The sequence below is a fragment of the Habropoda laboriosa genome, unplaced genomic scaffold, assembly GCF_001263275.1.
Source record: "Habropoda laboriosa isolate 0110345459 unplaced genomic scaffold, ASM126327v1 scaffold734, whole genome shotgun sequence".
Classification (NCBI taxonomy): Eukaryota; Metazoa; Arthropoda; class Insecta; order Hymenoptera; family Apidae; genus Habropoda; species Habropoda laboriosa.
Genome location: NW_017100875.1, coordinates 41,463 through 60,384, shown reverse-complemented (window position 1 = coordinate 60,384; position 18,922 = coordinate 41,463). Strand labels below are relative to the sequence as shown.

Here is an 18,922-nt window from a genome sequence, read left to right as displayed (position 1 = left end):
CTGGGGCTTGGACTCTAATCAGGTTTGTAACTACGTACCTGTGCAGCGTTTTATTCACTATTACGGCGACTTTTTATTTTGCGAAAAAGCGCCGCTGTTGAGACTGCACAGCTAAACTCGAAAGAGAGATGAGAAAGAACGGGTGAACTATTGTCCGGTGACAGGGTAAATTTAGAGAAGGATTTTAATCATGAAAGTATAACGATGTGCGATAAAAATGTAGGATAATGAATATTTTATTTCGTTTTTCGACAGGTATTTTAACTGAATTTATGTTTGTATTTTTTTGCGAAGTGGAACGAAAGCTGTTGAATGTATACACACTGGTGAAATCATTGTGTGATTTGAATTACGTTTTTTGTCGTTCGTTACGGTTTTTATTAGTGAAAATATGTGTGCGTGGTTGTTATACTTCGAGATTGTAGAATTAATGGTGTTTCTTGTGGAATTTTAATAATTTAGTAATTGACTTTTGTGTGTCGTGTAATTTTGTATTGAACATGTAGTGACAAAGAGGATTGCTTCACATTCAGTGAGTAGGTTTCAATCGACATCTGTAGAATTCTGTAGATTTTAGTAGAATTCAGAAGACTTCCGTAGGTTTCAATAGATTTCAATAGATATTAGTAGAATACAGTAAATTATAGTAAATTTCTGTAGATTTCAAGAAATTTCCATGGATAGTAGTAAAATACAGTAGATTTTAGTAGAATTTAGTAGATTTCTGCAGATTTCAAGAAATTTTCATAGATAGTAGTAGAATAGAGTAGATTTTAATAGAATTCAGTAGATTTCAGCAAACTTTTGCATTTCAAGAAATTTTCATAGATAGTAGAATACAGGAGTAGATTTTAATAGAATTCAGTAGATTTCAGCAAACTTTTGCATTTCAAGAAATTTTCATAGATAGTAGAATACAGTAGATTTTAATAGAATTCAGCAGATTTCAGTAGATTTCTACAATTCAAGAAATTTCCATAGATAGTAGTAGAATACAGTAGATTTTAATAGAATTCAGTAAATTTCAGAAGATTTTCGCGTTTCAAGAAATTTTCATAAATAGTAGATAGTAGAATACACTAGATTTTAATAGAATTCAGCAGATTTCAGTAGATTTCTACAATTCAAGAAATTTCCATAGATAGTAGTAGAATACAGTAGATTTTAATAGAATTCAGCAGATTTCAGTAGATTTCTACATTTCAAGAAATTTCCATAGATAGTAGTAGAATACAGTAGATTTTAATAGAATTCAGCAGATTTCAGTAGATTTCTACATTTCAAGAAATTTCCATAGATAGTAGTAGAATACAGTAGATTTTAATAGAATTCAGTAAATTTCAGTAGATTTTCGCGTTTCAAGAAATTTTCATAGATAGTAGAATACACTAGATTTTAATAGAATTTAGTAAATTTCAGTAGATTTTCGCGTTTCAAGAAATTTTCATAAATAGTAGATAGTAGAATACACTAGATTTTAATAGAATTCAGCAGATTTCAGTAGATTTCTACAATTCAAGAAATTTCCATAGATAGTAGTAGAATACAGTAGATTTTAATAGAATTCAGTAAATTTCAGAAGATTTTCGCGTTTCAAGAAATTTTCATAAATAGCAGAGAGTAGAATACAGTAGATTTTAATAGAATTTAGTAGATTTCTACATTTCAAGAAATTTTCATAAATAGTAGATAGTAGATTAATAGAATTCAACAGATTTCAGTAAAACTCAGTACATGTCAATAGAATTCAGTACACTTCACATTCAGTAAGTGTCCTATCACCTACGAACTGAACCTAAATTATCTTCCTTCGTACCAATAGTGGACGTTACGTCCCTAAATAAAATAATATAAATATTATTTATTTACTGCTTCCTCTGTTAAAATTATACAACGCAAAATAAATTCTAATTACGTGTATGCAGATATTTTTGACTCGAGTGTACCTACTCCATCGTGATTAAGTTAACGTTGAAAGTGTACGTACACAGTGCGCCCCGTAGTATCAAAATTCAATTTTTTTACGTCAAAACACAAACATTAATACATTTGCCTACCATACTTCACAATATCTGACAAGTTAAAATTACTGAATTATTTAACAGGAATGAGCCACGATTGCAAGTTAAAAAAAAAAATGCTACAGATTTGTTTAAACTTTCATTCTTACATTTACCATACGCAAATTGTATAAATATAATACTGAAATCACAAACGTGCAATTACTACTTTAACTACACTGCTCGCCAAGAAAATTGCAACACCTGAAAATAAGGGTTGCACAAGTCTAAAATTCACATACGTTTTTCCGGCTATTTTGAAGAAAAAAAAATGACCTTTTTTAACCAAATGTTAATCATCCTTCCCTCTCAATGCCCCCCAAAAAAATACACGCAAATTTCAAATTTGTGCCATTTCGTTTTTCAAGTGTTGCAATTTTTCTTTTTTACAAGCAGTGTGTTATTCCTGTCGATCAGAATTCCTATCAATGCTAAAGGAACGAAAACGTTTCTCTGTAGTGAATCTGATAATCGCAAGTTGCATTAAATGATCGTTCGCTCCGTTTGAAACGGTACCGCATTATTTCACAACGGTGCTAACGATTTCGCATAACTAACGTTGATTGCCTGTCCATTTCCTGACTTGCCTGCGCTGGTATAAATGTGCTTTGATACCGCAGAAAATGTGTCGCTCAAAATGCAGAAACCATGCAGCACGCTATCGAGCCAATGGGTCGGAAATGTCTGCCCGACAACAGCTTGAATTATACAAACAGCCATTGTTGCCTTTGATTTTGGATTCAGAAGGACTATGCGTTCAAGCTGTCGTTAATTCCTGAATAAATTTCAAATCTCTTTCGAAATTGTCAAGACTCGTTTGATATGCACCGATGTAAGTTCTAATTCTTCAAAACACAGAAATTTTCACGTGCGTAGAATAATTTTGCACCTCAGAAATGTCCGAGAATCTAATTTTATCGATTTATCTGCATACAAATGTTATTACACTTACGAACCATTTCAGTTTTTTATAAAATAAATAATGTCAGAATCATTATTATGCAGGATGAGCATTAATTCCTAATATTATCGTTTAAAAAATTATTCTACACCTGTTATTTAATAAATATGAATTAAATCGTGGATATAGTAATATTATTGAAAATGAAAATATAAAAATTGGGCATAGTATAATTGATTTTTTAAAAAATCATTCTTTAGAAATTAATCTAATTGCATCTCTGATAATAATCCTTTAAATCCAATTTTATTTGGCTCTTTTCGTATTTCAGTATATCTTAAAACTTCACGTTCTGATAAAGTCGAGGAAGCTACAGTAATTAAGATTGTAATAATTAATAAAATTATGTAATCGTAGAAAAGTTACTTATGAACCGTGCCATTTATTTGTGCATTTGCATCTGCTATTGAATCATTTGGAAATAAGAAAATAATGTACATTTTCCTAGTATAAAGTAGATACTTATGTTAGAACTAAAAAAATTTCAATAGTTATAAAGTATAAAACAAATATTTAAATTTTCTTTCTTCGACCTCTATTTGTAAAATTGAATTTATGGAAACCTTTACCCAAATTTGAAGCCAGATATCTTAAAAAGTGCAACAAACTAAAGTACTTTTTATTACTTAGATAATTCCTTATGCAAGAAGAATTCGCATATGATAAATTAAATGCACCAAAACTGGTCTAAACGACTCCTTCCATTTTTCCATAGCGTTTCCTTGCTTAATTAACGATACTTAATCAATACCAATTAACCTTTCTCTATTCCTCTCTCTTTGTTCCAGCAGGTCCCGAGAGCTTTTATTCGCGCTAATTAAGACAATATTACAATTGATAATAATCGGTCAATAATAACGAAAGAGGTGCATCAGCACATGCAATTTGTCGGAGAGAATTGCGTTTGTCGAACTCCACTTCGGCGAAAGCAATCGACATTCATAGATATAATGAGATCTGACGAGAGAGATCCTTCGATGAAAATTCACATGATAATAATATCGTATGGATAATAAATTTAGAAATTCATCGGCAGATGTAGGAACGTATAAGATTCATTTTAATGAACAATGGATTCTGTTATGTTCGTTGGAACTGTCGGAAACCTGAATTTCAATTTTACCAAAGACTGTAAACAACTGTTTCTATGCTGAACTCATTTTCTTGAGAAAGATTTATCTCGTGTCTAATGAAAATTAAGCTGAGAATTCGACTGAAAACATATATCTTTGTTTATATTTTCTCGATAGAGGAAGGAAACTGAATATAGAGTTAAAATGTTGACGAACTGACAGCGAGGAGTCTTTTAAGGAGTCTATTTTGTTCAAAACGAAGTTATAGTTAGTAAAGGAATGTGTCGACGCTCGCTTTACGACGTCAAAAACACTCAGGGGATCCTTCAAATTGGGTTATAAAGTTTACGATCGACGGAACTCAAATCTCAGTGGCGAGCGATCTGCTGTTGCACAGCTGGAAGAGATTTGCCAAGAATTCGGGAATTCTAGCAGGTAATTATTGTGTAGCGGTTTGGTTATGACAGGAGAAAAGAGACAGAGAGGATAGGTGAAAAAAGGAAAGATACCGCGCCTCCATCGGTAAAGTTACCTATTGTTAAACTTTGTTCTTTTTTCTTTTGGTGAACTTCACATGTGCGAGGGTTGTGCAGTGCCCGAGGCACTTGGATGCCTTATTACCCGCTTGTTACCTGAAAAAAACTTAGCGTCAGTGGTGTTTGGTAATTAGATTATTATATCCATGAATCATGCAGGATAAAACTTTCAAAATTCTGTTAACATAATGTTAGGATGGTTTTAGGGAGTCTAGAGATATTGCGTTTTGATTTAAGTGGAATGTTTGGTATGTCATAGTTTCCTATGTTGCTAACCAGTGAGTTCCTATGTGAATGCTTAAGTGTGTTTTGGGTGAGAGTTTTGATGTGTGTGAATTGGCCAGGAATATTAGTTTCTACGTGGAGCTTAAGGACCTAATCTCTCGGTGTATTGAGGATTATGCATAGCAGTCTGTTTTGAGTTCTTTGAGCTTTGGGTAGGTGTGATTTGGTTGCTGGACTCCATGAGGGTCTGTTAGAATCAGATTGAAAGTTGTACACAAAAACACGCAGAAGCATATTTTTCTACCTGTAAATTTGATTTCAATAGAATGGAAATTTTATCGCGAATACTCATTGTAGACATATTACACCTTAATGTTTATGTACTTAGGTTTTAATACTCTCTTAATTTCCTGAAAGAAATATATGGTATCCCGTTTAAAAAAATTATGATGAAAAAACAATTACTGCAACATATGTACCCGTTGAAATCATGCTACTTTTGCTTCATATACAATTTCGTATAGCGAATAGTTTACGAGAAATTTCGGATCATCGAGATAGGTGAATCACCCGTATACAAACGGGAGCCTTTAGTAAGGACTAGTGTGAATTGGTCGTTAGTCCGTCCCTCTAGTGGCGAAACTTAGAAGGTACCACTATAACCTCCTCGTGGTCCTCACATGACACCACTTCACATTGTTCCTCAACGTGAAGGCCTGACGAAATGAGCCGCCTTCCTAATCCAACTGGATTCAATGATACTTCACAGTTGAAGCCAGGGATATTCAAAATTTAGTATAGTAAGGTACAAATAGGCTAGTTCACTGGTAAGGTACAAATGTCGCTAACACCTGGCTGGCAAAGCCGATATGAGCTCAAACTCAAGGCACGGCGCGCTGCAATCCCAAAATTGCCAACTCTAGCTGCTCCTGCAGGGGAATCCCCGGAGCTTCACAACTCACCGCTTGCTGTGTAGTGAATACTGCGTGGCTTGGCGACAGTAGCGTCCCTCAGGTATCCTGAAGCGTTAATGGACCAGAGTCGAGAAGTGTAAAGTCCCTTATCAAGGAGTGGTGTTGGATTCCACCACGAGCATCCCACCGATAATGTAATTGGTACCATTGGACGGTCAGTCCTTAAGCCATGCTAGAAGTGGAGTTGCGGAGTTTCCGCTCTCCCTCCGGTTGCTTGGGAACGTTTAGGCAAATGCTTTTTCGTTTTGCAAAATGCTTTTGAACTGGTGTTGTATTTGCGGGGGTAGTGGTTTAACCCTTGAATAGTCGACCAAAATCAGCGACTTGGCACGTCAACGCCGGGTCTCTTTTGACCCATACTGGAATTTTTGCCTTAAGTATTTCAGAACTAATCTTTAGATAACAAACATCATCTGATAATGCAGTATAGGAGGGAAGAGAACGAAAAATGTAAATGTTTTATAAATATATTATTTATTTTGGTTATGTACATTGTGCACATAACATTTGTTTTTTTTATCGTATGTTGTGAACATACAGTGACTCCCACTGATATTCGAACACCCTTTAGAACAGTGTAATTTTTTTTTTAAGTTGAACCTAACGACTTGAGTTTTTTTTAGAAGTTAGAAGGATCAGTATACTAGACAACGTGTGCAAAAAATTTTGAAAAAATTGCAATTTGCGGGAATCTTAGGCATGTCCTTTATCATTATCATTTTATTTTTATTTGTTATCATTTCCTATGCATATGTACCATCTCAAACGTATTTAAATAGCATCTTCGACCCATTCTTCTCGCGGTTGTATTCGATACTGCCTGTGTAAAGACGTTCAAACTCTTCACGCAGTCACTTCCTTATCTTACAGCGATAAGATTGAGCCGAGCGAACGAGCAAACGTTGCCGCCTGTTCGCTATGCTTAAGACACGGGTCAAAAGTGACCCGGCATTGGCTGGGCGAAGATTAACGACAAACGCTGGTTTGGCGACCCTTTGTCGAGGTCACCGGAGGGTAGCTGCGTCCTATTAGCCCCGGTACCAGTTTAGAGAACTGGTGGAGTGTGCAAAGTTGTTCTGTTCAATTCTGTATGCATGTCGAGGGTCCTCGTAACTTCTTGTCGCGCAGGTAGACCATCTGGGTTCGGTAGTCACGTTCATTGGGCGTATTTCAATGGGTAACTCATACGAGCTGTTTGGATTAACACGTTGAATGCCGCGCTAATTTCACGTGACTTTCCATCGATGACCCACGTTATTGCATTCAGTATATTTATTGATAACAGCCACATGGCAACACAACATTGATCACTACGCCACGTGGGTCATAATTATCGACCCATGGTGTTAAGGATACTTAAGTTAGACCAGGTTTACGATACGGACGCGACTCTCTGCTATTTTTGAGATTAAGGTTTGAATACGCGTTTAATGTTTCGTTAATTATTCCTTATTGTCAAGAATACACCTCTCCTAAAAGCGGAGAATTTGGAGTTTCTTCGTGCATCTCAATAGCAATTGACGTATCATAAACCCGCGCGAGCCCAGGCACATTCTCGCGAACGAGCGGTACCGTTACCCTGGGCTTTTCCCATAAGCCCAGGTGACGCGTACTTCGCGCAAAACACCCTCTCCTTGAGGGTGAGTGGTTGTCGTTGGGCGTTGACTAAGGCCCGAACTTGAGTGGGAGTCTTGGCTTCCCACCCAAAACTCACCCCCGTCAAGGGAGCCAAATGCAACATTTGGAAGGTGAAATGCGAGGGCTGAACGGGGCAAAGAGTCAACGAGTCCGGGAGAACAAATTGAGACGTAGAAGCAAAAAGTTCAGGCGATCAAACAGTCGTTATCCATCGATTCTAGACGACGTGTCAGAATTGAACACATGGAATGATAATTTTACTATACATGCTAACTATGTAACAGTTAAGGGGGTCTTCTAGTGTGACGGTTTGAAAAAATCGATTTTTATTTTTTTGCATATATCGAAAGTACAACTCTTTAAGAATGTACTCCTGAAGTTTTATAGTTGTATTCAATAAAATAACGAAGTTATAGCTCGTTTAGTGTGACACATCAAGGGAGAATCTAAATTGCACTGAAAACTTTAAACGCGTTTTTCTCGGAACCATGTTTTCTGAAATAGTTGCCACGATCTGGCAAAAACTACTGAACCAATCGAAATCAAATTTTGCACATGTCTTCAGAACATGTGTGGCTATGGTCAGTAGTAGAATTATGCCAAAATATATATTTTTCTGATTTTTAGAGCCTCTGAAAGACGAAAAAAAAATCGACAAAATCGATAGTTAAAATTCAAAGTGCCGCCATTTTGTAAATTTTCACTATTTCTTTTTCATTCTGGTTCACATCGTAGTCGCAGTCGTACTAATCAAAAATCCTGCTGATTTCCACTATTTCTTTTTCATTCTGGTTCACATCGTAGTCGCAGTCGTACTAATCAAAAATCCTGCTGGTTTCTTCATTTCGGATAAACAGAATGGGCGGAATCGTGTCAGCCAGTAGGACACTTTTTTTTTTTTAAGGGACCACACTGAATGATATATAAATCAGACAGTTTTGATTATTTTCACTTGAAAAAAATTGTGAACTTTCTTAAGACATGAATAAATGTATGTGCAAAATGCCGATACTGAGAAACTTACACTTTCCTTACAAAAAAATCCCTAAGAAGGACTAAGAAATGACACTCTAGACTAGAATACCCCCTTAAACAAACTCTGTGTCGAGTCAACGTGAGTCACTTGAATCGAAGCGGCTCCAGTCCATTAACCCTTTCGCAGTTGATTAAAAAGATGACGTTCCGCAATAAAAATGCTTGAAAACATTTCAAAATACCATAAAATTTGCAAAAAAAGAAAACTTGTCACGTGTGGATTTTTCATATAATTATTTAGTTCTTGATTAATATGTACTCCTCGTGTGGTATATTTTGTAAGGAATACATAGTCCCGCGTCCCAATCTAGACAGTAGCACTTATCTTAAACAGCGAAACGGTTAAGTTGCATAGGAAATAACCCTTACAAGGTTACACCGCGAAATTGAGCACTCGGTGAAGCTGTATATTCTTCGTGCATCTCGAAACTTTTTAACTTATCAGAGGATTTTTATCAGAGGTGTGCGGGTTCTCGACTTATCCGGCTCAGGTCGGGTTGAGAAATCTCGGTCGAGTTCGAGCGAGCTCTCGAGAATATGATAAGCATCGAGAACCCGAAAGTATCCTGGTACATACGGGCCTTCCGAGATCCCGAAACTATCCGACTGCGTACAATCGTATATCGAAATCTCGAAAGTATCGTACAGTAGGACCTCCTATAACGCGGGAAATATCATACAAATTAAGTTTCGTGGACGTCGCGTTTTTGGTCAAATTTAATTAACCCAAAATTACAAATTCAGAATTTGTACGTTCTTCTTTTTTTGTTCTATTCTACAGAAAATTTTGTTCTACATTTTTTATTTAGTTTTCCATGCAGAATAATCACTTGTGCACTTTTACCACTAACTGCATTACGCCCTGTGTATGAATTCTAGGATGAGCAAATAATAGCGTACATGTGTTGCATATTTCATTATTTAAATATTATTAATTAGAATAGTATATGCAACAAGCCATATCTTCTTTTTTATCGAAGCAAGAGAAAATGGTAGAGGAAAAAGACAAATGCTTCAAAGTGGACTACGTATTTGCTATCACACTTTTTCACAAGTGCAATAATGCATTTTTTATTGCACAGTTGGAATCGTTTCCTCATTCTGCGCGGGAACTTTCAGGATCACTGTCCGGTCGCCCAGCCCACCGGCCAGTAACACATCATAAACTAATAAACAGTCCTTTCCAGCCGTCTTCCTAGCCCCAAACAAATTCCTTCCCTATCATAAAACAGTTCAAGTCGCATCCTGGTCATGTTTCCTATCCCTTTCCCCTTTCCGGGTTTTCCCCAAATTATTTCAACTTTTGCACACCACCTTCACCCTCACGTTCTCCTTCCACTAGTTTCCTAATATCCAATCACACCTCCTTTTTCACCACCTTCAACGTCCAACCAATCGCAACATACACCGACCTAATATATACCCACGCACCACCACAAATAAACAGAGTTCAAAAATATTCTTACGGAGAGAAACCTCTTATTCACCGTCACCACACTAACTTTTAGAATTTCGCCCTTCCGGGATTAACACCAGTCTCGTTCACGAGTCGAGCATCGTACAATCACCTAATCTATCAGCGCAGTCACTTACCCCTTAACCCATTGCCTTCTAACGAGTCAGACTCGTGGCACAGATTCTGATCAAGATGCGACAAAAACAGTAACATCAATGATAAAAATGAATTTTAAAGTTAAGTTTAGCAAGTGTCATTAATCTACAAAACATTCCCTTTTTTACCTAATACAGCTCTAAAACAGTACAATACCTGGCGCTTAGATGCACAATGGAAAAAGGAATCATAAGTCAAAGGGTTAACAGCTAATTCTCGAAAAAGTGCAATTTTCCCTAATTATTTTCTTGCACTCTTCGTACTGCGCTACCTTTCCATTCTATTGCAAAAATTGAAGTCACGATATTATAAATCAGTGGGAAACTTATTTCTATACGCCTAGGAAATAATTAAAAAAAAAATAAGTCGCATATCAAGTCGAGAAAAATTTGAGCGTTAAAGGGTTAACCATCCGTACAATTCGTACCGTGATGCCCGGTTTGCTCCAGTTCCTCGAAACTAGGAGCAGATATTGAAGTAACACTGAATTTAGACACTTAACACGTTGAGCGCGGAACCGATTTCGCTCTGCTTCCCATTCAGGCGGCACACAACGGCGATCACTTCGCGAGCTGTTCGGTAATAGAGTATAAACAGAAGATAACAAATGCGTTCAAACGGCATTCAGACGAAGAAATCCCAATCCGGGTTGATAGAAGAAGTGTTCATAAATTGCAAAAAAAAAAGACGGAGAAGTGCATAACATTTATTTTTTAAACATGATACTGCCGATCCCACGGACCGACGCCACCCAAACGGAAAGTTCACTGTCAGTCACCACGGACTGACGCCGCGCTTAACGTGTTAAGGATCCTCGTTGCGTGGAAACAGGACTTTATTTAACAGAGGTTTAACGTTGCGTGACGTGCGCGTGGTGAAACAGAGGATGAACGCGAAAACGGAGAAAATAGGGCTATTTAAGGGTTTAGGGAAGATGGGTTATGACTATGTAGGAGAGTTAGAAGTTGAAGAGTCCAGTATGAGTAATGGTGAATGTGATAAAACTAAGACTGAGAAGGCAAATATTCGAGGGTGTAACGGTACAAATACAAATTACTCGTTGAAAATTTCAAACAATTTCTTCACCACGAGAAACAAAATATTGCAGGTGGAGCCTTGTTGCTGGAGCACGTACAGCATTCACAGAGACACCCAAGCGACACTGGCAATTCTGGACAAACTGGACGTGGAGGGTGAGAAGTTAAGCGACGAGGAAATCGCACGACTTTTCGGTTTCGAGGAGGAATACAACAGAGGGACCTTGACAAGATGGCAAAAGTTGCGGCCAAAAATCTGGGCTCTTTTCGATGAACCGTACTCCTCCACTGCGGCGAAATGCATGGCCTGTATTTCGATACTTTTCATCTGCCTCTCGGTCTTCTGCTTCTGCCTCAAGAGTCACACGATGAGGAAACAGTCGAGAAGCAATCAACGGTACGGGGAATCGCTGCGATCAGAATCGGGCCGGAACAAAGATGACATCGACTCTTACCCGGTCTTCTTCTACCTTGAACATACGTGCAATGCCTGGTTCACTTTGGAGATTAGTATTCGCTGCTTGGTACGTACCAAACTGTTTCTATTGTTGCTCCCTCTGTCAGATTCGTATGTTTATATTTTAGCGGCTCGAAACGGTACGTATCTCTAATCTCTTACGACGCAACGGTGAAAAAGGTATTCGTATGTACGTACACACGTGCTTCTTTTGAAACGAATGTTTGGTTAGGTCGTTTGCGAAGAAAATTTCGGGACAGATGAAAATGTTTCTAGATAATGGAACATTTAATATTTTTAGACATCATTGAGCCACTCAGAAGTCAAAATGATTAACTCCACTTTTTGGCATTTTTCCAATTTTAGTGTCAAAAGACATGTTTTGTGCTCAATTTTTCATAAATAAAACTAATTCGACAAATTTAATTTTATGGAGTTGGTATGCAAACAGTTATTACGTCACATTTTGTAAATAATATAAAATCATTTAATCATCCAAATTTAGAATAGCATAACTTTTTTTAAATTGAACCAAACGACTTGAGTCTTTTTCTTAGATGTTAGAAGGATTTCGATGAAATTTTCAGCATGTGTATAATGGACATAAATCTACAAAACGTATTTTTCTAAATTTTCATTACGAGCTCAGATTAAAAAGTTGTAAAAAGTGACCTTCGCTATTTTTTTTTAACGATTCTGACCAATTGCAATTTCCTTCAAACTTTTTGCACACGTTATCTAGTACACTAATCCTTATAATTTTTAAAACAGAACTCAAGTCATTTGATCCAATTTTAGAAAAGTTATATTGGTCTAAAGAGTGTTCGAAAGTTAATAAGAGTAACTGTACATAGCACTATATTTCTATCCTCAATTTAACAAATCTTTGACTATTTAACGAATTTACATGGCATAAGTGATATTTGAAAGAAGAAAATTCAAATAAAAATATTTCTATCCTCAGTTTAACAAATCTTTGGCTATTTAACGAATTTACATGGCATAAGTGATATTTAAAAGAAGAAAATTCAAATAAAAATATTTCTATCCTAAATCTTTGGGTATTTAACGAATTTACATGGCATAAGTGATATTTAAAAGAAGAAAATTCAAATAAAAATATTTCTATCCTCAGTTTAACAAATCTTTGGCTATTTAACGAATTTATATGGCATAAGTGATATTTAAAAGAAGAAAATTCAAATAAAAATATTTCTATCCTCAGTTTAACAAATCTTTGGCTATTTAACGAATTTATATGGCATAAGTGATATTTAAAAGAAGAAAATTCAAATAAAAATATTTCTATCCTAAATCTTTGGCTATTTAACGAATTTATATGGCATAAGTGATATTTAAAAGAAGGAAATTCAAATAAAAATATTTCTATCCTAAATCTTTGGCTATTTAACGAATTTACATGGCATAACTGATATTTAAAAGAAGAAAACTTCAATAAACATATCTCTATCTTAATTTTAGCAAATCTTTGGCTATATAACAAGATTTCAGAAATCAAAGCCATCCTAAATCTTTGGCTATTTAACGAATTTACATGGCATAAGTGATATTTAAAAGAAGAAAACTTCAATAAACATATTTCTATCTTAATTTTAGCAAATCTTTGGCTATATAACAAGATTTCAGAAATCAAAAGCAGAATGATGAAATGAAACGTGATGTTTTATTGCCACTGTTGTATCATTCTTTTACCATTGTATCCGTTGCTATTAAAAGCAAGTGAATAACGAAGCAACCTTGTTCTGTAATTACGACCTCTCTTCATGTGCGCATGAGTGACAGGACAAAAGTGGTTCGTTTTTGCGCGTACGCTATACAGTAAATAAATTCATTGTAGTCCAAGTTAGTTGTTAACGGAGTTCAGTTGGTTTAGCTAACGAATTTTGGTAGCAGTGAAAGAAAACTTCTACGGAATGGAACTGTTGCGTGAAATTGCCTAAAAGATTAAAGTACGTTTAAAGAAATTTCAACAACGATTGCAGTAATACACGCAAACTCTCAACTGACGTAACTAAAGTAAATTATTCGCGCGGTGTTTCTCGCTTGAGACGTTTGCAATAAACATAGGTTGCTCTGTTAATTGTGCTACACCGCGTTTAGAATAATTTTTTCTTTGAAGTATTTTTGTGAATAGGTGGATAAATAGGTTTCCTTGTTTTTCCTTTCGGCAGAATGTCAATTATTTATTTAGCTTTCTTTAATATTGCATATAAGAAAAAATGATTTGTCTATGATAAAAATTTTATCTTATAATTTATTGTTAAATAGGTAACAAATACGAAATTTATATGAAATTTGAAGTTTAAAGTTATTCAATTTCTGAAAATAAAATATACTAACAAACAATACTTCAATTATTTTCTTCAAAATTTTCAAATTGATCAAAATTGATACACTATTTTTCATAAGTATTACGACACCCGTTATATTCGTATAGAAAGCATTGTACGATTTAAATTACATTTCTTCACAAAGTTAGTATCATATGTACTATGTATGCATATCAAGAAAAATATACAGTATTCACGTTATTAATTTCCAGCATTTTTCTCGTAAGTGATAGATTTGTAAGAAAAATGGAAGAGGACAAAGTTTACTTATTTTTTATACGCAATACAATGACTTAAATAGATTTTTTAAATTTGCAATGAAGATACCACGGATTATTTTAAATTGATAGCTGTAATTTTTCTTGTACTACAGGATAGTGGTTGTACGTTTTCAAACTTAATTCTGTGACAATGTTTGGTATGGCATAACCAATGACACACTATTAACATCTTATTTTTATAACCTACCCTAACTTTAAATGGAAATAGATATATATTATAGAATTTCGATAGAATATTCCAAACTGAATCATTTTTTCAGGATCTTAATAAAAATAATTTTCTAATAACTGTTTAAATTCGCTTCACATTCAATAAGTGCCCCAATAATGAATCATTTATCAAGATACTCGTGAACATAAATACATGAACTTAATTAACTTTGCTAACATCAAATACAGTGTCTTTCTTCATCTAAAAGTAAGTTGAAAACATAGAATAAAATTTTCTCATATGGAGCTCCGTTTTCGAGAAAATCGAGTTCGAATATTCCTTAAGTACGCGTGCACTTAACTAGCCGCCATTTGCTTAGTTCGCCCAATCTAACCAGCTACCCGCCATGTATGTTTCTAAACAATATCAGTCAAGATTTGGTATAATTCTAATCACAAGTACAATATTCAAATTCGATTTTCTTAAAAATTGTGCTTCGTATGAGAAACTTTTACTTTATATCTTTAACTTACTTTTACACGAGAAATCACCTTTCTCCGCTTTGCACCACGATGTCGCAACCACCCTGTATGAACACCGATAAATGTTCCTGTTAGGGATTGGGTTTATGACATGGACGCCTGCTTACGCTATTTTTGAATGCGCCCCTTTTCTTCTTCGCGTTAATTAATTTTTCTTTCAAATTGGCCACGAAGCCCAGGAAGCGTTTTATGGCTGCAGAAAAATAACTTTTCTGCGGGCCGTATACCTTCCCGGTGCCCACTCGTGAGCATTCAATAGACGTAGACATGTCATAAAACCTCTCGCGTCTCCCTGACCGCCCAAAGTCCCGTTACGCGCGGGCTACCCTTGGGCCTTACTCCCCCACCATCGCGACATACCACCACCCTGCCAACTTGGAAATTCCAGGGTGGGCGGCATGCTCGCGGGCCAGGGAGGACCGTCCAAGGGGGTAGACCCGTTCCCATTGGCGGAGACCACCACCTTATACCCCTAAACCTTTTTATAAATAAGCGCACCAACGCGGCGCACATCAGATCAAAAAGGGAAAATAGACAAACACCACATAAACTACCACTCTTCGAAATAAAGTCTATTTCATTTAACATAATAAAATACGTGCAACCTCACGACACCACGACTTCATATCAGCAAACAACCCGCACCACGATCCAGCGACAATCCTGCGCCACCACTCTCGAACATACCGCTTGTCCGAAGCGCACGATGCAACAGTTCCATTCACGAAAGTGACAACACATCAAAATGCGACATTACACTACTTTAAATTGTCACATCGCAACTTCATATGGCTGTTCATTAGCCGACAGAGTGATGCTGGCAAAACTATTGCTTTTAATACGAAGTGACTACTGGGTCGAGGTGTAGTGACATTGCACACAAGAAATCATTTGCGTAATTTAAATTTCGCGTGCTGTTCGTGTATTGATTTCTCAGCAAGGAACTTGCTCACCTGCAAGAAATTTCAATGACACGGACCAAATGTGCAAGATTTTTCACTCCCATGTAAAATCTTGCATAAGTCATACGCCTCGCGGTGATCAATAGTGCAATTATTGAATTCGCATTTACAGTATGTTGGGGCTGAAATATCGAGACACGAAGACTCGTCGATGCAGGATATTTTAAACGTTACTCGCTTCACATTTCTTTCCTCTCTTCTTAGTGTTCGTATTTATAATAAATGATATTTGTAACGAGGTTTTCTACGTGCATACATTTATTCGTGCAATCGTACAAATCTATTCACGTTATTCGTGTAATGTTACGATTGCAACAAAGTTTACTCGCGTTTTCGCTTAGTATCATTTGCAACATTTCTGGTTTGTAAATGTATGAACGTGCGTGGAAGAATACAGACGTACCACAAAAGTTTTTATTTTGCCAATTAACATCTATACTAGCTACCCCATATTTTAAACGAGAGAGAGTAACATATTTTAGAAAAAAAAGTGTGCAATAGAGCTGAGCGAGGACGTAGAAATATAGAAAATTCCACTTTGTGGTAACAACAGTTGCTGTTTACAAACTGGACGGCTAAGAATTGCTATTTTTACTAAAAAAAAGACCATTGTGAATTGGAAACTAATATACAGGGTGTTAACTTGTTCATCTCCGGTAATTTCTAAAATATGTGTTCTGTGAAAAAATGTTTTACACAGAAATTGCACGGTATCGAAGGGAACATACACGTACGATGCTGAAACTGTTCTTTAAATAACAAATTGTTTACTTTGAATTTTTTAAATGGAACGCGTGCCTTTTTGTAACGAAATTTAAAGGAGCAGTGAATTTTCTGTAAAAGATGGCGTCCATTTTTCATGGATTGGGAGAAAACTGTGTATCTAATAATTATTGTTACATGTAAGTAACAAAAAATTCGAGGAAACACGTGTTCTCTATTTCAATATATTATTTAAATAAATTATTTTTTGTAATTCTTTATATTTTTAAGTTCCTCGTTTTTGTAAGCGTTTGAATTACATTATCACAACGATTTACTTTAGAGTATGGAGTTACTCACATTGGCCTCTGAAATAAATTATTTATTATTCAGCGGTGTCAAGCATAACTATTAAGAAAATTTATGTTAAATAAAAAAAGGTAAGCATCGATCAAGTGGATCGGCGCTAAAATTGAGAAAGATCCAAAAACTGCAGTTAATCACAGGAGCTTCTGAAATAAATTATTTATTATTTAACAACCATAACAAATTTTGTCATTCAACGGTGTCAAGCCTACTAACTATTAAGAAAATTTATTGTAAATAAAAAAAAGATAAGTGCATTGGCTGTAAAATTCAAAAAAATCCAAAAAGTGGAGTCAACCACTTTGGCCTGTGAATTCTTTGCTGTTTCAATGTCCACTGCCCCAGCGAAATGTTTGAAAGTCGTATACACAGCAGCAGCACTCGCACACTTCTTTCCATCACTTCATTGATAGATTCCATTACAGGTGAGCCCAAGCTTGAAGAGATTCGCCGCGTCGCCAGTGAACGCGATTGACTTAGCTGCCACGATGAGTTTCTACACGGAGTTCCTAACCGAGTCCAGTCTATATCTGGAAGTGCTGTCGATAGCACGAGTCCTGCGGCTCTTCAAGCTGACGCGGCATTCTCCGGGGCTTAGGATTCTGATCCATACGTTCAAGGCGTCTGCTAAAGAGTTAGCGCTACTAGTCTTCTTCCTTGTTCTGGGCATCGTCGTGTTCGCCAGTCTCATTTTCTACGCGGAACGTCTTCAAGTAAGTATATTACGTAGAAGGAGAGAAGTAATACTGGTCTCCACAGGGCCGTATTTACCGTAAGGCGCATTACATGCACGCTGGGGCCACATTTTGAAACTTCACTCCTCACAAATGATATAAAAAAACAGTCTAGTTATAGTTGCAAAATAAAATACTCATTATCAAACATTAAATTCGTAATATGAAAGCAAGAAACCGCTGAAAACGAAAACGCCTGATATATGAGGGCCCGCTGTTCACCAAGATGGCGGCGGGAATTAAAACGACATGACCGAAATGTGAAATTTCTTTTTTTTCCGTCCCATGACAGAAATATTTATTTTTATAAAACAATATGTAACTAATTATTTTCGTATTCTACGAATAGTTTGACTGTTTATGTTTGTAAAGGGTAATTTTCCATAAATATTTCGGTTTTGTTTCAATTTAAGCTTAAGTGTAGTAAGTATCGTCTAGGAGGGTCTAAAAAAATTCTATGCAGCTCGGATACTTGGAGTATTTGAAGTACAAAGACTTTCCTGGGCGATGAAACATTTGGTCTCCAGAGTAAATTTGAACTGATCTATTTTTATACTTTTTTTAAAGGAGAATGTTGTCTTCTTTTTATTTTGTTAAACCCAGTTATTATGGAAATGTCGACTTTAATTTTCGATAAATTTAAAAGAAAGTGCGTATGAATTTAATTAACCGTAATAGGTTTGTTCTAGGGCCTCAAAAAGTGTAAAGACGGCCCTGTTTCTCGAAGAAGAACTGCTTACTCTTTTCTTACGAAGGGATAGAGCTGGTGTAGAATTTCCGAATCGTGTAAACTCAATGATGAACCGTTGTAATTGGAAAACGAGTCATTTCCCCTCTGTGTAGAAATAAGAAACTGCAGATAAGTCTTGTTCAGACGAAGCTTTATTATACGGAGAGAATCGATTTCGAAATGTTTGTCTAAGGTACTTGCTTACTTGAGCATTCCTTGAGTATTTTTCTAAGGAAGTTCGTTTTCAAATGATAGTTCCAAATTCTTTGCAGAACTTCGCTGCCAGAAGTATGTTTGTTACACTTATACTACCATTAACTTTCCTTGATTATTTTAATTCTTTTGTTCTTCAATTATTTCTTTAACTTTTCTTAAATTACCTTGAAATTGGATTTCTTTTAATTTGCATATTATTAAATACGTGAACGCGTGTGGTTTGAAATTTGGAAAAGAAAATTTGAAAATTAGAAATTAGGAAGTTTGAAAATTAGAAAT

General features: G+C 35.8%; 1 protein-coding gene across 1 annotated transcript in view; it reads left to right on the top strand.

The window, feature by feature from the left end:
• Positions 1-18,922, top strand: part of LOC108577461 (potassium voltage-gated channel protein Shaw-like) — a 35,590-nt gene that overhangs the window by 263 nt on the left and 16,405 nt on the right. The window contains exons 1-3 of the mRNA XM_017940614.1: positions 1-22; positions 11,223-11,675; positions 17,389-17,676. The exon at positions 1-22 is cut by the window's left edge and continues 263 nt beyond it. Of these exons, the coding sequence (XP_017796103.1) occupies positions 1-22; positions 11,223-11,675; positions 17,389-17,676 (763 nt within the window). The remainder of the gene's footprint in view (positions 23-11,222; positions 11,676-17,388; positions 17,677-18,922) is intronic.